Source organism: Pseudopipra pipra, chromosome 4 (assembly GCF_036250125.1).
Source record: "Pseudopipra pipra isolate bDixPip1 chromosome 4, bDixPip1.hap1, whole genome shotgun sequence".
Classification (NCBI taxonomy): domain Eukaryota; kingdom Metazoa; phylum Chordata; class Aves; order Passeriformes; family Pipridae; genus Pseudopipra; species Pseudopipra pipra.
Window position 1 is genome coordinate 51,521,793 of NC_087552.1, and position 24,501 is coordinate 51,546,293.

At 35.5% G+C, this 24,501-nt stretch overlaps 1 protein-coding gene across 2 annotated transcripts in view; it reads right to left on the reverse strand.

Moving 5' to 3' along the window:
- The window catches only part of SLC30A9 (solute carrier family 30 member 9), a 39,898-nt gene extending 15,397 nt beyond the window's left edge, over positions 1 to 24,501 (reverse strand). The window contains exons 1-16 of one of the 2 annotated variants that reach the window (XM_064652940.1): positions 24,256 to 24,493; positions 22,376 to 22,552; positions 19,807 to 19,869; positions 16,005 to 16,104; positions 14,569 to 14,661; positions 14,113 to 14,195; positions 12,985 to 13,043; positions 12,176 to 12,243; positions 8,707 to 8,809; positions 6,799 to 6,854; positions 5,277 to 5,412; positions 4,831 to 4,870; positions 4,316 to 4,387; positions 3,757 to 3,864; positions 1,934 to 2,099; positions 733 to 1,209 (exon numbers count right to left, since the gene is read on the reverse strand). In XM_064652940.1, the coding sequence (XP_064509010.1) occupies positions 1,200 to 1,209; positions 1,934 to 2,099; positions 3,757 to 3,864; positions 4,316 to 4,387; positions 4,831 to 4,870; positions 5,277 to 5,412; positions 6,799 to 6,854; positions 8,707 to 8,809; positions 12,176 to 12,243; positions 12,985 to 13,043; positions 14,113 to 14,195; positions 14,569 to 14,661; positions 16,005 to 16,104; positions 19,807 to 19,869; positions 22,376 to 22,552; positions 24,256 to 24,352 (1,431 nt within the window). In that variant the 5' untranslated portion in view covers positions 24,353 to 24,493 and the 3' untranslated portion in view covers positions 733 to 1,199. Of the gene's footprint in view, positions 1 to 732; positions 1,210 to 1,933; positions 2,100 to 3,756; positions 3,865 to 4,315; positions 4,388 to 4,830; positions 4,871 to 5,276; positions 5,413 to 6,798; positions 6,855 to 8,706; positions 8,810 to 12,175; positions 12,244 to 12,984; positions 13,044 to 14,112; positions 14,196 to 14,568; positions 14,662 to 16,004; positions 16,105 to 19,806; positions 19,870 to 22,375; positions 22,553 to 24,255 lie in introns of those variants that run through there. The other variant, XM_064652941.1, reaches the window with a different exon arrangement.

Here is a 24,501-nt window from a genome sequence, read left to right on the forward strand (position 1 = left end):
GGTATTTAAGATAACAGATGTGGTTACTGAAGAGAATTTGAAGCCATGTGATTCAAAAACATTGAAGACATATCAAGTGCCTATCAGACCTAAGCAAGAAGATAACAAGTGATATTTGAGATTCTCATTAATCAGTAACCTGATAAAATTCAGTGAAATGATGCACATTTTGCAAATGTGAAGAAAAAAAATCTACCTTACTGCACATAATCTGTCCAGGAAAGATAAGACTGAGTCAAGAGGAGAAAAATCACTAATCATTCAAAAATGCACATGACAAATGGCACAGAGAAAGGGGCAATTGTGCAGCTTCCATATGAGCTCTGGGAGATGGTTTACAGAAGCACAGAATATACCAAGTTGGAAGGGACCCACAAGGATCATTGAGTCCAACTCCTGGCCCTGCACAGGACCATCCCCAAGCATCACATCATGTGCCTGACAGTGTTTTCCAAACGTTTCTGGAATGCTGGCAGGCTTGGTGCTGTGACCACTTCCCTGGTGAGCCTGTTCCAGTACCCAACTACCTCCTGGGTGAAGAACCTTTTTCTAAAAAAATCAAAGCTGATAATATAATGGATCTAAGAAAGAGATAACTGAAGAAAAAGTGCACACAGAAGGTGTGAGAAGTACATAAACACGTTTCAGCTTCTAACCTTAGGAAAAAAACATGCAGTTTCTCATGAAGTCTTCACTTCTTTTATTATTCATGCTTTGTTAAAATTAAGGTACTTGTTTTAAAAAAAACGTCTAAAGCAAGAAGGAGATGAACTAGGTCTGCTCTGTTGAAAAGTTAGAGCCATCTACAAAATGGAATACAATATAAAATAGTGCTTGGCCTAGGAGAAATTTTATTATTTCAGCCTGAGACAAGCAAAAGCCATCTGCTCACTTTGGAAAAAAGAACTAGAGAAACCATGTATGAATAATTGTGTGAACTCACCTACTCTAACACAGCACCGCTGACACATCCTTCACCATTCAGACTAATTCAGGGCAACCACAAATACTTTAAAATAATTTAGTTACTGACGTGAAAATTCTAACACAATTCTATTCCAAATAGGAATCTTGTTTAGTTTCTGGAATGAAGGGCATGTTGTCCAGACCTCTTGCTTGCAACTGAGATGATGCAGCACTCAGTTTCTTTCAAGTATTCTGGTATTAAGTAATGGGCTTAGGGTTTTTTCCTCCACAGGTCAGAAATGACTACAAATAAAAAAAGCACTAAAATATTTCAGCTGATTTACACAGTAATACATTCCTGAATAAAGACGAAAAAGCTAACAAAAAGGAGTTTGCTTCTAAATCAAGGTTAGTAGGGTTAAGTGTAAAATAGCTCCTTGAAAAGCATTTAAGCAAGATTTCAGAATTACAATGACCTGTAAGTTTACTACGAATTGCAGACTTGCAAAGAAAATTAGCACTGAGTTAATTTTATAAGCATCTAAAATGCAGAATCTATTACATCATAATACTACTGCAGCACTTGTCGATTGCTACAGAATTCCAGACACTGAATATTAACTAACAGAATTGAAATATTTAAGTGCTAATAAACTATAAAAGCAACAGAACAGTATAATTTAAGTGCTTGCATTTCATGCATTTGAAAAGAGTTTTAAGTTTGTGATGGCTTTCTCATTAAGTCATTGTCAATTCCTGTAATTATAATGTAGCTGTTAGAACATATCTGCAATCTTATTTCAGCTGTGGAACATCCAAGAGGTACAAGTATTCACTTACTGAAAGTTTTAGCACAGAAATAGAAGTTAGCTATAATAAAGATTCTAAAATCTCAGTACAGAAGAATCCACACTAAAAATAATCTCACCAGATTTCTCTCATTTAAAGTGCTTGAACTACTTTTTCCAAATGCTATTTTCTTGCTTTTTGTTGTTCTTAGTAGAGATTGAGCTGTAAAGATTCTTACCTTACTACAGGATCACTTTCCAGTAACTCGGTGAGTCGCTGCAGTTGTTCAGGTTCAATGGATCGTCCCAGCAGGGCTTCAGTGTTAGTGTAGATTAGAAATGCTGAGACAGTTCCTAACAAAGTTCCAACACCTAGAGACCCCACGCTGTCATAATATGGGTTTCCTAAACCAGATACGTCAAATTAGTTTCACAGAGGTTTTCTAAAACACAGCAGAGAATTTCAATTTCACACTGAAAAGAGAACACAGTTTTGAGAGATTTTTTTGGGTTTTGCTTTTTGGTTGATTTTCTTCCTGGTTTGTGTTTTTTTTTGGGGGGGGTTGTTGGTTGGTTGGTCCATTTTTTGAGGAGTTTTTTTTAATTCAGTGGCAATCTTTTCCTACATGGAGGAACAAGATGAAGCTGAAAGAAAACAGGCTACCTTAAGATAAAGTCTTAAGTTCCTCCTGTCCCTTGGCCACTCCTGTCTCCTGCAGGACTAATACACGAGTAAACTCTTGTCAGCTATATGGGTTTCTATATAATAAAGGTATAGAATAAATAAAGGTATAGAATAAATAAAGGTATAGAATAAATAAAGGTATAGAATAAATAAAGGTATAGAATAAATAAAGGTATAGAATAAATAAAGGTATAGAATAAATAAAGGTATAGAATAAATAAAGGTATAGAATAAATAAAGGTATAGAATAAATAAAGGTATAGAATAAATAAAGGTATAGAATAAATAAAGGTATAGAATAAATAAAGGTATAGAATAAATAAAGGTATAGAATAAATAAAGGTATAGAATAAATAAAGGTATAGAATAAATAAAGGTATAGAATAAATAAAGGTATAGAATAAATAAAGGTATAGAATAAATAAAGGTATAGAATAAATAAAGGTATAGAATAAATAAAGGTATAGAATAAATAAAGGTATAGAATAAATAAAGGTATAGAATAAATAAAGGTATAGAATAAATAAAGGTATAGAATAAATAAAGGTATAGAATAAATAAAGGTATAGAATAAATAAAGGTATAGAATAAATAAAGGTATATAATAAAGGTAAATTTATACACAAAGTTATATGCACCTAAACATAGGTAATAGAAAAAAAGTCAGTGTTCTTTTAACAGTAACTCAAAAATTTGCAAGTACTAAACATTTCTGGAATACAGTACTTATTATAAAAGTTTCACTTATTCATTCCTATTCAGATTTGTAGAAATAGTACTGTATTTTTAAGTTTGTGAAGGAAGCTAGAGATGAAAGAAAAAAATTACTCTTATAAAAAAAATGAAAATTGCAATTAACTCATTAGAAGCCACAAATAAACAAAATTACAATCTTTATTGTTTTAAAAAGACAATACTTCAAAAGGGATAAATCATCACCCCTCTTTAGAAAACTTCACTGTGCAGCAAAGACATACTTTGAAACACTTGCCATGCAGACCATCCTACCTGCATGAGTTAGGTTTGCCACACTGCTCAGGAGCAGCTATTGTTACTGAAGATGACACTAGCGCCACTATGTATCAAAAGGAAGGAAAGAAGTGCTTCCTTCTGCAGCTGTGCACCACTTACGAAGGAAGCCCAAATTATGTAATCCCAACATGGCACAAAGTGATAAGTGACTGCAATAAATATTCTTTTAGTAAAACAGAACTTCGTTTGTACGCCAAAACAGCTCAAAAGGAAGTTAGACCCATCTGCTTACAGAGTACAAGCATCAGAAAAAAGAACAGAGACATCTATAGAAACTAAACGCACTGTGTTCCTATCACACACGAGTAAATCCACATCCTGCTTTGCCTCTGTGCAGAATTTTACCTGTTAAAGAAGTCAGACCCATACAGGTAGCAGCTACAGCCACGCTCAAAACTGCTGCAGCATCCTCCAGTAACACCACATTTGTACTAGGATCACGACTCTGCACAACTGCACATACAATAACAAAAAGTTAATTGCTTTGGAAAGCTTAGCTTTATTACATTATGCACAGTACTTAAACTAGACTAACAACAGCAACTTTAAAAAAATTTCCACAATTATATAGGTGTAAACTGAATTTTTGCAAATGCACACACTTCTGAAAGCATTTATAAATACACAGAACAAGCCGAATTATGGAAGCTTCTCAAAAACGTTTGAAAAGTTAAAAGGGGCATTTATCCTGAAAAATACAAACACTTCAGCCAACTATTTAAGTAGCAGTACTTAAAACAACAGGTTTTCACCTAATCTGTGAAATGTTATTTGCTACTAGAATAGAAAACAGATCACTAAAGCAAGGGGAAAGGGAAAATAGAGAAAATTGTTTCTATCATTACGCTAGTGAACAGATTCTGTTTTAAGTAACCACATACCTTACTGCTATAATGACACATACCATATTGATAAAATGACAGGCCCTTGGCACGAGCACTCCTGCGAATTTCATTTATAGCAACAAGAAGGGTAGCTGAAACAACACCAAAGTTGTTGCTGAAAATGGTTAGAGGCAAAAAGACTTGTTTCCATTTTGAAGAGGAATTTCTCTTTATGTCATAGCAACAGATCATCAAGGAAGCTCTGATTATTGATAACTTTGAATAACAACAAAGCATAGTTACTATCTTTTCTATGTCTCCATACAAATCAGAACAGTTACATTCTCTGATAGTTTAATACAAAAACGGCACTCCATGTCTACTTTCCAAATTATGCGTTCTTTGACTTATTATTATATAGACATTTAAGAAAAAAAAAATGCTTTCCCACTTTTTTTTGTTTGATTACAACTATTTGCAACAGAGTTCAAAACTTCACTGTGTAAGCAAGGAGCAATTATTACTGTAATTACTCACACAGTAATCTTAAGAAATTACAAATATGTAAATAGAAATATTTCTTGAAACTGCATACCTCCTTCAGATACCAATGACCCTGCTAAAATGCAGTATGCCTGTATGGAAAAAAAAATTATTATGTTATATGCATATTTGTACAGATCTCTTCATCACAGACTACCTAAACACAGCATTCCAGAACCTCTGTGCTGTGTAATTGTCCCTAAACAGAAGGAAACCAACAATATTTGCATTATGCAATATACTGCAATAGGAAAGGAGGACCTCTTGGGAGGTATGAAGGAAGATGCAGGGTTTAAAGAACACTTTTGCTGCAAGATCAGCTGTAGTTTAACAAGATTTTTTTTCTTAAAACATATTCTCATTAAGGGTGGTTTGAGTTAATTGTGTTGGGATTCAAACTGACTCAGAAAGAGAATTTCAGACTATGCTATTATTTTTTATTAAGTCATTTTTTATTAAGTCACTTGTTAAATACAATACCAAACAAGATTAGCTTACCCAGAGAAGAGATTCTACAGGATGAGGGTGGAGTAAACCTATGATCCCATGATACCAAGAAAGTCCTGCACCCATCATGAAAATGCCTACTCCACTAATCAGGGAGGCAATGTAGCGCATGTTTGTGAAACCATACCTAGATGAAAACAAAGGAAGTGATTTAGGAATATAAGATTCTGTATCTCTGCAAACATACCACAAAGTTTTTCCACTAATTTTCACATCTTAAATTATCATCATATGACTTGGCATCTATTTAAGACAAAGCTACTAAATCCCAATCTAATCCAAGGGGAAAAAAAAAAAAAGCCAGTTGAAAAAGGGTATCTCGTACATGCGAGAACATCAAGCATAGATATTCTCCTAAATTGTTTTTAAATAGCTGAATTGGGTCTTGTGCAGAGATTGAGAATTTTACAACTGTAAAAAAAACCAAAACAAACAAAAAAACAACAAAAAAGCCCTAAACCCCACCAATATTCATGTCAGTTTTACATGCTAATGAAATGCTACTTCTAAATGAGAACTCTAGCCTTGTAGGTGGCTGGTCTACATAATTTATAATGCTAATTTAAAGGAAATAAATTGTATACATCTTTCAGTAGTAGATAACTAGGGACATTCAACACTTGCAGTTTTTAAGAGCACTGTTCTAAGTGGGAAGAGTTAAAGCAGTGTACCTTTATTCTTTTTTTTCCTGTATTAACTGCTACTACAAACAGTACACTTCTTTAGCCACATTTAAGAAACCAGTATTTTGTTCTGTTGACTATATTGAGAAAGAAGGGAAAGAAGTGAGATAGAGGAAGGAGATACAATGAATATGCGGAGAAATTTAAGATTTAAATGTTTCAAATTTTAATGATGCTCTTAATGAAAAAAAGTTTAACTAATTCTGTAAATTAGATGTATTTTTTAACTAGTGTTTACAGGATGAATGACTTGTCCAAACATATGAAGTATAAACCAGGTCAACACCAAGAAAATGTCATGGAGAATATAGCTTATAATTTTCATGAAGATGTAAGAACTTATCAAGTAATATCCCTATTATTCAGATAAAAACAAAGAGCAGTTTAAGTCAAACACATCTCCTTATGGTAGAAGTAATTGCCTTGCAGCAAAGCACTTGTTAAAAAAAGGAAGAGGGCAGTAATTTTTATTTTTTAAAAAATCCTGTGATTCACATGAACAGTGTTTAGATCTATTCACTGGAAGAGGTAGAAGAGCCCAGAACAACTTAGAGAAATAATGTCAATTAAAATAAAACATAGCAAAAGCATACCACAAAAAACAAAACAAAACAAACCACACATGCACAAAGCCACTGAAGCTACAACTACAACTCCTGAAGCATGGGAGAAAACCCTTTTCTTATTTTATCTATTGTAAAATCAGAAACAAAAAATTTCTGAAGTGACACAAAACAGCAGATTAAAAAGAAAAAAAGTGATGCAAAAACAAGAACAGATCTTACGCCTATATATAGTTAACAAAATCTTTATTTACTCAAAAAGCTTACGGATGACTAGGGTCAGGTGTCCTTGCAGACTGACTGATGCCCAAAGCTAGCAATGCCTATTTAGGACAAAAGGAAAAAGACTTTGTTAAAAAAACCTGAACATGAAAATAAATTACAAACATTCTATATCAACTGAACTTCAGAGATAAAGGTAAATGCAGTTTCTTGACCTGCATATATGTTTTGTTAGTGATATTTTGCTAGAGCTGGAATATAATCCTCAAAATCTGTCATCTAAATATACCACCTCCAAGAAATTGTTAGTTATACCAATATATATAATATATATGCAATTACATGGTGTGTGTATATATAATTACTGTTAATTATAATTTTAGAATTGCAACTAAAAGTGAACATTACATGCAATCAAAAGTGTTGTTGCTGTGCTTCAATGTGAAGGAATGAAGTTTCTCAGGGAACAAAGCTGTTTAAATAAATCCCTCTTGAAGAGAAATTATATTGAGATTGTGGTGTAGCATGGTGATGACATACTACATTTAAAGCATCTACTTTACACAGCAGCTTTTTGCAGTCTATTTTTAAGGAAGACAAAAAAAATCTTGCTACCTAAATTGCCTATCTGCAACATATTTAATTAGGCACGTATTAAGCTACTGATGCAGTAAGTTATAAATCTATACCTCAATTTTGCAAAGGATGTGTTTTGTTTCAGGACTATGAATTACTGAAACATAATAACAAGTGTTAAAACTTAGACACTTTAAGTAGCAGCAGCAAGGTACTTTGAGGAAGCAAGGTGTCTCCTGTGTTTTTCCCAAAACCACATACTGAAATATTTGGGGGGGAAAAAAAAAAGAAACAAAACCAAACCACATTTCAGTGGAACATCCCTTCAGAGTATATAATACCACTATCAAGCTTGGTTCACCTATAAATTGACACACTTGGCCACTTCAAGGCTGGTCTCCCCATAAATTTAAGTACTATCAGTTGAGTTAGTAGCACCCCATCTTCACTTCACACCTGAACAGCTGAAAGGTTGTGTAAAAACAACAAACAAAATGTGAGTCCTCAACTCAGTCTTTCTGGATAGAGAAGCATACTAGGTCCAACTCAAGCAAAAAGGTTGCTGAAACTATTCTAATATGCTTTTCAAGATATTCAGTCTGCTCTAAGGTCCCATATACTCCTCAAATTTGCATTTTAGTAGTCACAAGTTACCCAAGGACTCCTCTTGCTTGAGCTGCAGGAGGGTTTCAGTCACTCATCTTTAAGGGTTGGGTTTTTTTGTTTCCAAAGCCTCGCTATATCAAACACTGCAACAAGACAGATTCTTACCACAATGGCAGAAGGGAAAATTTCAAGGTCTCACAACATATGCTTCAAGCATATCATAGAAAACAGTGGAAAAAACATTAATTTTATCTCTGCACACTAATATTATGTGCCTAATTCTGAGTCTGCCACACCACTTATCAAAGTAAACGTGCCAAATATGTGGCTACTTGTGCTGTGAGAGGCTGATAAGGTAATCAAGGAACAGAAAAAGAAACCAAGATGCTCAAATTCTCATTATTCTACCAAGAGATGACTAAGCAACAAGTTTGTCATTGTATTATAATAACTGACAGAAGTATTTTGAATTAACATTTAACCAAAATATTAACCAAAATAAGAAAGAGAGACACTTTGTACATCATCTTATTTTCACGTTCCACTCATAAGCCATGCAGCTGAGTATAGTTCTGCTTACTGCAACTCCTCTCTTTCAACATATTTCTAAAAAAACTTCAAAATCTACATTCTGACTTGTCTTGTTTTTACATTAATGCAAATTAAAAACCATCCAATTTTAATTTTTATTCAAGTGCAATACAGCTACTATAAGTATCTTTCTTTATTCCTGAAAATTATTACAAGTACAGAATGGGAAAAAATACTCACCTGGTTACATGTGTCTGCTAAAGAATGTATGGCTTCTGAAAACATACTTGCAGAACCCGTGTAAACCCAAGCAAGTAGCTTAAAGAAAAAATTCAACCCATTTCTGAAAACAAGAGAAGAAAAAAGCTAAAGAACAACAGAATATTTGGTGTTTAATATTTTCAACAAAACCACAAATGATGTATGCATTACCTGCCACAAAGTGGTAAACCCAAATATCAGTTTAATCATTAGAGACCTGTACAGATAGACAATGCATACAGATTTTCTGCATGGTTACTGTTAAAAACACCCTTTCAGCTAAACATGATAAGGTGTTGAGTTTATCTGAAGGTACATTTCAGTTGTGCGGCTCACACCTGTTGAGATGGCACAACAGGCACTCAGCTGGTATTTTATTTCACCCCTACAAATTCCAAAGTTGTGAGGGAATTTTATATCCTAGAAATCTAATTCTTATTTGAACCTTAGCCACATTAGGGTTTTCAGATGTTGGGCCCAGCAAAATCAATCTGTTAATGATGTCAAGTATGTTGGTGATAGGACAGAAAGATGAAGAATGCTACACAGGAAATAATTACAAAAAACATAGTGGGTCTACAGAGCCATTAAAGCTATTCGGTGTTCCATGTTTGACTAGATATTCACATGAATAACACAATACAAAAAAGTCAGTTTTAAAACAAATTCAGCACTGTATTTGAAAATAATAAGCCCTATGAAAGCCTAAATTCTGCTGAAGAAATACCACAGCAGAGAAAAAAATAATCCAACCCAGCAGATTCTGATAAGGCAGCTAAAATACTCTGAACAGGTTTGAAATGAAGTTATCTTTTACACCAGTGACCACCAATTCAGAAAGTATTTTCTCTATTGTACTGCACTGAACTTACTGATTTAGCTACCTCATTTCTATCTGCATGGACCTGAAAGTAGGAAACTGAACAGAACACAGATCAAATCTACTAAAGGCTGAAAGATTTATTGTAAAGTTTTGGACATTGTGCCAAGAAATACTAAAACCAAAAAAAACAAAACCCCATGATTCATTAGATAAAATTCTATACAACCGTTTATAACTGTAAGTTATAAACAAAGTCCACTTAGGAGGCAGACATTCACCAGCAAAATGAGGGGAGGATTGTTGAAACAGTACATATCTTCCTTCCTGTCAGAAGACCTGTCAATTTTAGCGTAAAGTCTAAATTTAGTTGGTAACTTTAAAATACACCGATACATAAACAAAATCAGCATTTCTTTGAAAAGAAATACACAAATGCAAAAGTAGATCAAAATCAATTACACAAATCAAGTTTCCCAACTTCACAATTTCAGTTATAATTGCAACAAATTCAAATAAACCTATTCTGACGGAACTGTAAACTTGAAAAAATTAAAGGGCATTAATACTTGCATTTGCAGATCTATCATTCCAAATTTGTTTCAAAGATAACCATCTCATAACTCCAAGATGAATATGTGGTACATGAAATACAGAGAATTGAGAAATATATATAGGGAATTGTGCCATCATGTGACTGCCCATTTTTTATACTCTTATCTCACAGCATATATCTTATCTCATTAGCCATGATGATCTCACAGCATAAGATACTGATCTAGACGGACCTGGTGTGATTAACCATCTCTGTCTAGGTACATGAAATATTTAGACTTTTGAAGAAACAACAGTAAAAAAATAAATGTCAGAATTAAAAAAAAAAAAAACAAAAACAAAAACACCTGAAATTATTCAGATCCATTATGAAGCTATGGAAAAAAAAAATCTTCTATTTAGGCCCTGGATCTGATAAATAAACACATTTCCAAAGAAGTGGTAACATTACTAACATCCTTCACCACCAGTATTTTTTAAAAAATATTATATGCCGTGCAAACTTTGTACTGCTTAGAAGGTAAAGCATTAGTGTGACAGTGAAATCACTTCAACAACACCAGACTCTGAAGAATGTTTTGCTAGTAACAGATTTGATAAAAAACATTACCCTCCTGTATTTCTATAATAGAGCTACAGAGTTCCCCCTCACACACCAAACTCTATTCACAACATAGAGCATTCCAGTGCAGCTGGTCTATACTTCCACACACAGATTCACAACACAACTCTGCTTTCAATTGAACCACATTTCATCCTCACTGGGGAAGGCTGAAGTTTGTTAAAAGTCTACCAAATCATTCCAACTGAAGAAGTTAAGACAAACTGGGCTTACTTGACACAAAGCCAGAAACCATTAAAAAGAAGACCAAGACCACCAACAAAGGAACACTGATGGTGGCCTTGACTTAAACCTCTGAAAAGTCATCAGGTATTTGAGGGCCAAGAGTCACTTGAACTTCTAAAAAAGCTCCACAAAAAGGTGTCTGAGCAACACAACAGTCTCTACAAACATCTGCTGGACTGGCTGCCAGGCATTCATGTATAAAAATACCTAATCATCCAAAAGGTATTTTTGCTATGTTTATAGCAATGCCCTACCTACAAAGCAAGAGGACAGGTCTATTTTTTCTATATCATTATAAGAAACAGAAAGAGGTAGAAATGATCACAACACTCCCTCTTTTTTTCTATTAGAAACATCTGTACTAGCAATTCTTACATGTTTTTAACTTAGAAGGCTCTGAACAGTTACTAGTAGAATACTCAATAAAGTGGGAGGTTTTCAGTCAAGCAAGCTTTGAATTTTAACTCCCCAAGTAAAAGAATATAGTTTTGTAGGACCTTAAAAAGTTACTTCCTGCTCAAATTTGTTTTGTTTCCTGTGCCAAAACAAGCATTTTCCTCTGTTTGTATTTTGCTTTCTTTTATCAAGTGTCTTAGAAAATAAATAGCTTTTATAAAAATAATTTATTTTAAAACTATAAGGTTTCATGGCAAATAAGTTTTAGTCATCATTTCCTGAGAGAAATTTAACACACTTCTCCCTATTTCATGCCAGATAGTCTCTGTGAACATTTGCTTTACATTAGTTTGTTTCATTCAAACTTTTAAAACATGTGAAAGGGAAAAAGCTCCTAAAATATCCCTTTTTCAATTAGAGAAGAAAGGAGTTAAATAACAGCATAAAGAGAAAAGTGAATTCTTTTCTGTTGGTTATGCAGAAGACTGTTTCAAATGTATGAAAATCTTCCTCTCAAGAAGGAGCAAGAAAAAAAGGACAGCTTTACTGTCCCTTCATGTTCTTCAAAATTTTACTTTAATAAACTTTAGTCTCCAACTCAAAAAAATCTGCTCTTTTCACATCAGACATTTATTCAATACCTGATCTGTATATATATTGATGAATGTATTCACATGAACTCTCCCATCAACAATGAACAAACAAATCTATTAACTTCAGTTACAGACATACAGATATCTTTATCTTAAATACACACACTGTTCCTATTTCCAGGATAATAAAAATAAACTGCTTTATACTTGCATAAACAAAACATTTTTTTTACTTACATGCAAATAGCTACCATCACCACCTTCCCTGGTCCCTTGAAAAACATAGTTGCTGTACTGGAGCGTGGCTACATAAAGAAATAACAGATTATTAAACAACTAAATCTTGACCTCATGAGACACCTACCACACAAATTATTAAATAAAAAACTTTGCAATGCCCTGTATTGCAGAAGTGAAGCTACAATCCTTCAAGACAACTAATTCTCTACTGAATGTTCAGCCAAACTGCAGTTGGGTCTTATATATTTCAACAGATGGACAGCTATAAAACAAACAACCAACAAAGTCTCCAGCAGAGGCCACTGCAGCCATAAGGCCAGACACCAGCTGTGCAGCAGAACAATTATGAAATCATTCCACACAGCAGAGCACCAGGATCTCAGGCATGTATCTGCTTAAGCAAAGCAGAAGGGCCAGTAGTGCATAGCCGAAAGTATTAATCTTTTGGGGTCCTTTCTTTAAGAAACTTATTTAATTTCTTTAAATTAACAATATATTTGGTATAGATATTAATAGGTTATACATGAAATCACAAGTATAGCTACAATTTTGATAAGAAGCCAACCGGAAAAAAAAAAACTTACTGGTATTTACACTGTCGCAGTAGGAACCCCTTTAAACTGTCATCATAACATTTACTACTGCATTACAATCAGAGATGGATCTGGTATATTACAATGCAAATAAATGTTCCTATAATATTCAGTTAGTTAAGCTTATGCAACCATTACACAAATTTTCCTTCAAAAAGTGTCATAGTACATCTCATGACACTTTTCTAGTCAAAAACTTGAAAACATCCTTACCTTAGTATTTCCAAAGAACTCCCTGTATTCCCACAACAGCCTTTGGTTTCTAAATAGATCTGCAATACAAAATTATTATCATAAATATGTACTAGTAACCAGTAGTTTCAGGAATTTAAGTCTACTTTTTTTATGCAGCAGCCAACTTCTAATAAGAGCTACATGATCTATCTTAAGTGTAAAAAAATTTCTCCTTTGGTATTGTTAATCAGAAACACACATTGGTTATACACTCATGCAAAATGCCAAATACAATGTTATGATCCTATACACTGTTGCCATTTATACCAACAAAGGATGATGCACAGAAGGAAAAAACTCAGAATACACTTCACCAAATTCAGGCATTTTATTTATATCCAATAATTATTTTGCAGATCAATAAAAATTTTGAAGCTACTGACTGCACTCTCAGTACAAACACATACAGATAGTTTAACAGGTGCCTGCAGTTCTAATCTTTTTACTGGAAGGGTGTTCCTATGGCACAACTGTTTTAAAGAAATTGACAGGACCTCTAATTTTAAGGTGTACAACTTCACTAAGCACCTTGAAGCAGCATTGCCTCTCCTGTGATTTTAACTGACTAGATAGATCCAAATACATTAAAAACTACTGATTTGACTGTATCTGTTATTGGTAATACCAGCACGGGTAAAACCAATAACATTAAGTAAAAAAAGACAATTTGAGGGTATTTCTCCCCTTCTGAAACACAAAGGCAAGCTGAATTCATTTTAGAGGAAAAATAAATAAGTAATGGTATGGTATAGAGATTTGGATCAGTTTTAAGTATTTTCAAAATTCTAAATCAGAAAAAAAATGCAAACTCACTGAAAATGTAAACTACCATCTAAAAATTGAAAGCCCCCCCCCCCCAAAAGAGTATGACTATAGATCTCAACTGAAGGTATATTCTTGCTATAGCACAAAGATGTTAAATTGTAAGATAGTAACAGACTGTATCTGCATAGATCATGTTATTCTAATGTTATGCTATAAAACCTAATAAGCAATTGCTAATTCCAAATGTAGATGTTCTCAGGGAAATAACACACTATCTGGTGGATTTCCAACAATCATACTTTGTTGTTTACATTTCAAGTTATTTGAAAACTCTGTACTCACTTTCTCTGTACTTGATCTCTGCCTCTTTACGCCGTTTTCTTTCTCTGGCAAGAGCCTCTGGACTACCCCAAACTTCAAGAGACCTGAATGAAGTAAAAGTAACTTAACAATGCAACTTTTTTTTCAGTTTGACTATATTAAAAATGCCTTTCCTAAAGCAGAACAAAGTATTCTTTCTGATAAGAACCCCCGCAGACTACAGTACACAATAAAAAGCTCAGCAAGAGGGGGCTGAATACAAGCACAAAAACATACCCTCCAATTTTATATAATATAATTACATAACAATGTAATTATTACAATAATTAGGATACAAAATCTGTTCATATAGAAAATAGAAAACGTTATTTCCCTTTCACATTGCACACCTGACTTTTGAAATTTTTTTTCCTCTCTCTCTCTCATTTAATCCATTTTAAATAATTCAAACATTTTCCTTCATAAAAATGCTCTTACTTTGCCTCTACATCTGATCTCAGGTATACGGTGAAAGTCTCAGTGTCATCATGGGGACTTCGTCGTTTAATTTTCCTCAGCTGGTCTAAATCACTAAACAAAGTAGACAAAGAGTTTAGTGCAGGAAAAAGTTCATATTATTCTAATTTGACTTTTATATCTGGGTGATGTTCCACAATTTTGATATTACTAATCTGCTATACAAAAAAAGTGAAGTTGTTTACTTCTGTCAAAGAGAACATATCACATGAAGCAAGTGATCTCCATGATACTATTGAAAACCATTGTGTTTTTCACATCATGTCCACACACCATGAAATACTATACACTGAAGACAAAGTAATAACATTAAATAATAAAACATCCAATAAATTATCTGCATGTAATTGATAATGTGCACGTGCTAGACAAGAGGGTTAATGAATTAGCATCTCTAAACAGGCGTCAGAAGTCACGTGACAAGAAAAGTTAGGAAATTTAACCCCAAAACCTACACACACAGCACAAGCTGCAAAAGGCTGAAGGTAACAAAGCTACTTCGGGAAACAAATTAATTTCCTGTGCTGGCTAACACATTAGGTCATCTACACTGAAAAGCATTAAGGATTTTTTTTTTTAAATACAACAGAAGATCTAATTTTTAGCCCCACAAATTATCTAGTCTTTTTTTTTTTTCTTTATTCTTATCCCTTTTGGTCAATCCAGCAAAACTTTAACTAGTTATGATAAATATAATGCAGAGGACCAACCATTATTTGTCACTGTATCCTTGGCAAAGACTAATTATAGTGACACACAGTATAAGTAAAAAATGGGGAGGAACAGCAACAGCACAAAAGTTATAAACAAAGCTGCTAAGCCTTTAGATTTAGTATGGGTCACATACATAACATGCATGAAATCTGACAGACACCTCACCTAAAACAATACTCAGTAAGACCTGCTGGCAGGTATGGCATGTAGTAAAAGGCAGTAAACATGAATCAAGTAACAATAGTTAGGTTACAGCAAACCAAATTATATTTTATTCCAAATTACAGATCTCACATAACATGAAGTTTCCACTGATCTTTTAGAGATGTTCACATCAAACCATCATGACCCCAAAATGCTGAATCAAGAGTTATTTGACATCCCTCCCATAAAGCTGCTCTAGGAGTTGGTCTCCCCCCAACTAGATTTATGGTCATATAAGTACAAATAAATTACTTTAAGAAGCAACTATTGAAACATGCAAATTCAGTGCAGACTCCTAATCCACTGTAACACTAAGTAAAAAAGAACTAACTTCAGCCACTTAAAATTATGTATACCACAAAAACACTTAGAAAAAGTTGTCATGCCAAATCACTCTACAATCACAATTACTTTTGTTGCACATATGAACAAATATTCAGAATTTAAATTTCAACTCAAATTCATCATACCCATCATACCTGGACTTAAGACAAAATTCATTTATTGCTCTGACTCCAGTGATGAAGTTATTTTGGGTGTATTTTGGTCCGTACTCTCTTTTTTTAAGGACTGCTTTCACTTAAAAACAGAAACAGATAAGCAAGTTAAATCACTCATGAAGACTACAGCAGAAACTTCAAAAACTAATTCAGTCTAGTCTCATACCTCGAAGGTGACATGTGAAAAACAATGCTTGCCAGTGATACAGAAATCTACAGAGAAGAGAAAGGAATCTTCCTCATTGTGGAAATGAGTAAGAGTAGAATGATTTATCTCCAAAAATGCTACTTGTTAAGTTGTAGTTCAGGATGCCCAAACATTCCGCATACCTAACTGCCACTGTCAGCTACTTCTCCAACCTCAACGTCAGAGATGGTGCTTGGCTACACAGATAGCATTTAAATATGGCAATTTGGAAACTCCTGCTCTAGCAACTGAAATAGCAACAGATAGCTGCATTTCAATTTTTTCCAATACTTAACCAATTCCACCTTCTGCAAATCAGATTTTTGACCTTTGCAGACCATACAGAGAAATGAGACAGACTGTATATGTCATTGTTCTCAACTATTACTTTCAAAATTAGTACACTTACCATTGGGCATTTATAGCAAAAACATATATTCTTTATTTATACTTCTCTGTATGTCTAGAAGATGTACTTTTATCACATCAGATTTTCACACACAAAGAAAAGAATAACACACATATTTAGAAAAATTATAAACAGAATTTTAAATTTATGCCATAACTTCATCTTATTTTCAAATGTAAGTCACTATACACTCACTCTATTAAAAACATTATGCTTATTGGAAGAAGAGTTATGTTTCATCACAGAACACAACTGAAAACAAAAAGCTCAAATTCTACCCATGAGAAGACCTTAGAGCATGCATGAACTTCCTGCATATCACAGGACTGATATGATTTCTCTAGGTAGTCCAGAACTACCACTTATGTCACAGGATAGTTAGAGAAAGATACTGCTTCTAAAGACTTTGAGAAAAGACTATGTAGAACTCCAGGAAAAAATACTTCTGAGTTTTGAAATCTTAATGGCAAAATGTATTGCTTGACACTCAACAATGCACTAACAGTACAGGTATTAATATTTATCATAATAATCTGATTTCTCTCATCTGGTTTGAACTTGAACAATTTTTTAAGTACCTGAGTAATCACATTCATCCCACAATGCTCCTGAGTGAAAAGTGACAAAAAAAACCAAAAACTTTGAGATTTCCTAAAAACAGTCCCTCATTTACTAAGGTTAGAACAGGGTGATAATATTTAATCAAGAATGCTTCCTATCTTTTCTTATTTAAAACAGATACATACCCAAATCGTATTAACCTTACTAAAAAGTAACTTGTGAATTTATCAAACGCTTATTAACCCATCTTTCAGAAACAAAGGTAAATTTCACTAAGATAAATTACTATAATTGTACATTGCAGAATATTTCAACAATCCTACTCCTAAATTCAAATAAATGTGGGGGAAAAAAATCCATTTGGTATTTCCAAGAGAAAGACAAAGCTCAATAAAAGATGATGTAAATAAAACACTTAGAAAAGCACATTTTTTTAAGATCCTTTAAAATGTTATAGTCTTAATAACATTTGGATCAGAGCACCATCTTAAGATTAGAATTCCACTTCCTAGGCATTATCAAAATCCTTAACCTAAATGTTGTTCCTTGTGCATCTATAATCTACAGAAGGAAAACTCTTCTTACTAAAAGATGTATCTATTTTCACAACAATTTCACAGTAATTTCTCCTATCTACCTTGTATTATCCCCCTGCATGCAACTATGTGACAATAAACCTAAAGAAATAGACATAAAGGATGTAGACAAAAGTGCACAGAAAATATACATAGACACTGATAATGTTAGGAAGAACTATTATTATTTGATGTTTCTTTAAATTTGAGAAAGACAGGGAGGACTTTGGAAGGACTTTTGATACACAGAAGGCTAGGAGTGATCAAAAGCAAGTATTAATAGCATAATTCTCACAACATAAGAACAGAAACTATCAAAATAAAGATGGAATGAAATCAAGTCATGACAAATTAAAAACATGAAAGTTATGTTCTTATTTTACCCACTTACATTTTTAAACAATGTAACTGAAGACAAAAGTATATATTTTTGCTTGCATTGGGTTTGCATGGCAAGGTTTGGTAACGGGGGATTGCAGGGGTGGCTTCTGTGAGAAGCTGCCAAAGCTGCCACTGTGTCTGACAGATCCAATGCCAGCTGGCTCCAGGACAGATCTGCCCCTGACCAAGGCTGAGCCCATCAGCAACAGTGGTAGCACCTCTGGGATAATGCATTTAACAAGGGGAAAAATACATCCGGTACAACGGCAACTCCAGCCAAGAGAGAGGAGTGAGAATATGTGAGAGAAACAGCTCTGCAGACACCAAGGTCACTGCAGAAGGAAGGGAAGGAGGTGCTCCAGGTGCCAGAGCAGAGGTTCCTCTGCAGCCCATGGTGAAGAACCACAATGAGGGAGGCTGTGTCCCTGATAGAAGACGTAACACTGGAGCAGTGGATGCCCAAAGGAAGCTGTGACCCTGTGGGAAGCCCACACTGGAGCAGGCTTCTAGCAGGACCTGTGGCCCCATGCAGAGGGAAGTCCACACTGGAACAGGTTTGCTGGCAGGATTTGTGACCCCAGGGGGCCCCACGTTGGAGCAGCCTGTTCCTGAAGGACTGCACCCCACGGAAGAGAGACCAACACTGCAGCAGCTGATTAAGAACTGTGGCCTGTGGGAAGGACTCAAGATGGAGAAGTTCATGGAGGACTGTCTCCCATGAAGGGACCCCACACTGGAGCAGGGGAAGAGTGTGAGGAGTCCTTCTCCTGAGGAGGAAGGAGCAGCAGAGACAATGAGTTATGAACTATGCCCAGCTCCCAGTCCCCATCCCCCTGCACTACTGGGGGTGAAAAGGCAGAGAAACTTGGGAGTAAGATTAATTCCTGGGAAGGAGGGAAGGACTGGGGGAAGGTGTTTTAAGATCTAGCTTTCATTTCTCACTACTGTACTCTGATTTGACTGGCAATAATTTAAACTAACTTTCCCCAAGTCAAATCTGTTTTGCCTGTGACAGCACTTGGTGAGTGATCTCTCCCTGTCCTTATCTCAACCCATGAGCCTTTCATATATTTTCTCTCCCCTGTCCAACTGCAGAGGAGAGTGATAGATCAGTTTGGGCGGCAATCTGGCGTCCAGCCGGTGTCAAACCCACCACATTACTACAGACACAGAATATTACAGGACTCAGATTAGGTACTTCCTGTGGTCAAAATATATTTAGAAGCAACACTGATTAGATTAACTCAGTACTAAGAAAGAACAGACGAAGACTTAGAACAAGGAACAGGGGAAGATCAAGTATTCAGCTTAGCCACATTAAGTCTGAGATGGTGAATGGACATGCCTAAAAACATGCAAGGAGAACAGACCATGATAACAGATGAGAAAATAAATTAGTCTTTTCCTGATGAACTCTGAGCTTAAATGAAACAATTAAAAACAAACACAGAAGAGTGAGTAATTAGAAGGAATACTCCTATATTTGATTTTTCAGGAACCCTTTTTAAACAAATGGGTATCAAACAAATCTGACATACAAATGTGTTTTTAAAATGTTATTCACGTAACTTCTTTACCCAATTGAAAAAGAACCACAGTTTCCTTACATGCTTTTTTTGACTACCAGTAAACAGCAGCAAAGCTTCAATGCAGTAAACATTTCTTTACCTTTTACTTGAATTGGCTGTTTAGGTGAAGACTGCTTTTGACCTGCATTGGTTGTATCTTGTCCTGTAAAATAAAAGTAAAGATCACTGTAAATATGGAAGTAAAGACTTTGGTTGACATAACAACATAAGAATATATCTTAATATCGCTTTTCACCCTGATCATTAAAAATATATTTGGTAGATTTCCAACATTTGAAACTCTCAAAAGACAGAAACAGTAAAAAAAAAAAAAAAAAGAATTAGACATTTAATACAGCATTGATCAATAGACTCCTAGCAGCTTGAAGAAGAGCACCAACTTCCACCATACTTCAGAAAGTATTCTGAATTTAAAAGAAATATTTTAACAGTGTACTTATAGTTTGGGACAAGTTTTTATAGCTTATGGCTGCTGTATATCAGAGCACCTCAAAGCATTCAAGCTGGGATTCAATTTTAAGGGACTGAAGCTTCTTCATTTACAGAAAGTAAGCTCCTTAAAATACAGAATATTTAAACTAAAATCCACAACTCCTATGTAACAAGATGGAGCTAGAATGAAAAAGTATTTTAGCTGGTTTTGAAACTTGAGGATATGATTCCATTAAAAAAAAAAAAATATAATTTACAGTGGTTAATTTAATCTTAATATTTGGAAAATTATAAAATCCAGTAATTTCAGTGAGATTTCTGAGATTTCTATTTAGAAACCAGAAGTACTACTTGAAAACACAAACAAATATTGCATCCTTGTCTCATATATCTTGACACAGCTTTCAGAACAAAATTATTATAATTCTAACACATCAAACCAACATATCCACTCTTTTGTGCCCTACTGCTCTCTAACACTGGAGGTTTGCCACACATCCATAATCATTAATAAAATTAAAAATTACATCACTGAAAGTGATATAATTAAAAAAATAAAGATTTTTCAAGCAGGTTAGTGTTAATTAATGTGATATTCCTAGCTTAACATGCTACTCAAACTACTAAAAGATCAAATCTTGAAGGTTGGACTACATAACTATCTTTCCATCAAGGAAATTAGTTAATGCCCTAACAGCAATTGAGGACTAACCCTAATAACAATTCAAATATACTTTCTTGGAAAAATAACACATAAATTCATGCAGCTGATCTTGTTACACAACAAATAAGGCTGCACCATAAATAAATAGCATTCTTTAAACAGTCATCTCTATTGGTTACTGTTTGACTTGAAAACAAAACTAAAAAATCCCTTTGTTGTTCCTTTACTTTCTTTTCTTACCTGGTTTAAAACACCAGACAGCTGATGCATGAAAAAAGTTTCCACTAAGACTGCTTAGGAAAAACTGAGTGGCATCATCTTTTCAAAAAAATGTGTACAACCATTTCTATCATTAAAACAAATATCACAAACACCATTTAACAAAAGATCTGGTCACAAGATTTCAGAGGGGGAAAAAAGAGGCACAAAATTATTAAGATTTATATCTACGCACAGGTATCTATGTACATCAAGTACCCTTTTGAAGACTATAGACTAAACAAAATCATAGTGCATCACTGAGAAAAAAAGATATGGAATACTTCAATTCACAGTCACTGTTTTTCAGACAAGTAGAGATTGATATGATAGAACCTTCAAAACTGAACAACATTTAAGATTCACTTTTGTACTTCCAAACATGAGAAATGTAATACTCTTAGCTGGCTACAGTTACTAGCTTTTAAAGACTGTTACAAGCCTCAGGAATTTACAAGTTACTAAAGAAGGAAGGAATATCTGCTACCCTGACAATGAAGAGAAGGAAATTTTCTTCAGAAGACCACTTGATTGAAGACAAAAGCACAAAGAAAGATAGCTCTCATTTTAAAAAGCATCTGTTATCTCTTAAGCACAGTAGTCTTCCAAGCCTGTATCTGTGCAGTCCTACAGTTAATAAGCATCAAAAACAGAGGATGCTATGATGGAGCAAGGACAATACAGTTCTGAATTTCACAAGCACCTATCAAGCACAAGATTGACAACTGAACTGAACAGCAAGGAGGGCCAGGTTATGTACAATGTATCAAATGTTTAATGTGAACAGTGCAGTTCTAACAAGTGCCAGATTAGAAAGCTCTAGCAGATGAATCAGCTCAACCTTCTTTACCAGTCATTTATAGCCTGGCCTGGAGAAGCCACAACGCTCAACAGTCACACTCATTCAACCTCTATCATTAGTTCATTTCACACAACATACCTGAAATACTAACAAAAAAAATTCAAATGCACAAGAAAAGTGATGAAAGATGAGTAACACATTCCATTTCTTATCCCTTAAGTTATGTAAGCCTTTCAACATCCACATTTTATCCTGGCCACTTTAAATTTGATTCCTCTAAACTTAAATCCTGTAAATACCAGAATGCCAAAGAAATAAATTTCAGCATTCCTCCCCGCTTATGCCTTTGAAATTCATATATAAACACCCACAAACAACAAATACTAAGAAATCTGCAACCATAATATCACACAATTGAAAGAAAAAAGTTATCACTAAAGACATTAAGTTTTTACATTTTTATAAATACTCCTTATTTTAGCTTAGTACTACCTGTTTCAGCCTTATTTAGTGTTTCTTCATGGGCTGATCTATTTTTATCTTCTGATCCAAGATCTTTTTTCTGACCATTGGATGTGTAAACTCTCACTTGACTCATCAACTGCATGGGCAGGCGATTGCATGGCAGAATATAAGACAGGCTCCCACTTTTCATTGAAGCTTTCCATCCTAACAAAGGGAGGAAAAAAAGCTGTTTCAGACAACCATTTTAGAAGGAAAAAGAAGGAAAAGCAAAATTGGAGTATATACCATGCTTTCACTGCCTCTCTTCAAACATCCACTTTTAAATTTCATTCTAACACTAGGGATTTTTACCCATACAATACAGTATGGATATGGATTTTTCCCAAGACCTCAGGATGATCTTAGGATGTTTACAAAAAAAAAAAGAAAAAGAAAAAAAATCCAACCCAACCCAAAAAAAAAAAAAAAAAAAAAAACACACAACAAAGCTATCTAACAAGATGGGCTTACTAATACATTGTCACATTATAGTCATACTGTCTCAAAATCTTTAAAACCCAAGTACTGATAAAAGAACAAATAAAGACCGCTACAAAACTAGCTAGTGCTGCCATTTCATACAAACCTCCGTATGAAAGAAAAACTGAACTGTGTGCATTACCCACTTGCTACAGAAATTATGTAGAAAAGTACACAATACTGTATAAAACACTTTCTAAAAGCCCATTGAGAAATCACCCTAGGTAGGCAATCTTCTATTTCAAAAGATTAGCCAAAAGTAGAGTTGTATGCAGTACAGACTAACCTGTATCAGCAACCAGTTTCTTTTAGGGAACACAAACACTCCTGTAGAGAGGGCATATAGCTCCTCCAACTAGAAATGCAGCAGGGAAACTGGCTGCTTTGGAAAGCACTCACCAAAAGAATAAACAATTTTTTTTAAATAATCAAGCAGTGCTGGTAAATCAAGTCATGCAAAGCATGACCACTCATATATGAATAACACACTGCTCACAAAAAAGGTAATATTTTATAGAAGTGTTTATTCTGTAAAAGTCTCAAAAGCTTTCCTTTTTTTTTAGCCTTCTGCAGTACTAAGGCACCTGCACGTGTGCATGCACTGACCTGACCCTTACTGAAGGAACAATTTCACCAAAAAGGGCAGATAAGCTCTTGCTGACTAACAGTTGATGCAAATGGGACAAAAGCCCTGAATACTCAACACAGCTCAATGAATCAGCTTACTGGCCAGGAATTTATAAAGCACTACAACAAATATATGGCACAAGATGAGCAGTGTTGTTTCCTAAGCTTTGGTGTTACTGCAGCAGTTGAAAAGGGTCAACTTCATCAGCACGTTTAGAGGACGTTTTTCTTACTCATTCACACACCGTTAACGGGTATTTGCTGCAATTCAGCGGTCAGTGGCTACAAGAAGAGGGACAAAACTGGTGAGAATTCAAATGTCATGAGATCTGTAGTCTAAAGGAAAAGCCGGATCTCGCTCCTCATACCAACACAAACCCTGTCAGGCCGCGCTTCATTTTATGTAATTCCTGCAAACTTCGGCCCCAACACGGGCATGACGCGCCCGCCTTGCGTCACACGGGGCTGCCACGGCCCGGCCGAGGACACCCGGGGCCCGGCCCTGCGCTCGCAACAAAAACTTAGGCGTTTTCCTTCCTGTTGTCCAAAAATTTGGACGTTTTCCCTTCTTTTTAAAGCCGATTCGCAGAACGCAGCCAGCGCTCCCGGCCCGCCGGTGCCCGCAGCCGGGAGCAGCGCTGCTGCCTCGGGAGGAATGCCGGCACTCGCTGTGCCCCAGGCGAGAGCGTAGCTCCATCACGGCTCCCTGCGAGCCCCGGCCGGGGCGGTGCGGCGGGCCGGGGGCTCCCCGCGGGACTCACCGTGGCAGGCGCGGGGCCGCGGCGCCGCCTGGCACCGCAGGTACAGGCGGTAGAGGCCGCGGCAGCCCCGCCGCTGGGCGGCCAGGGCTGGCATCATGGCGGCGGCCGCTCGGCAGCGGCCGGCGGGCGGGCGGCGATGCGCATGGGACAAGGCCGGCGCGGCGGCGGCGGAGCCCCGCTGGCCCCGGGCGGCGGCGGTAACCGGAGGCCGGCGGTGGTGGCCGGAGGCCGGCGGTGGGCGGCGCC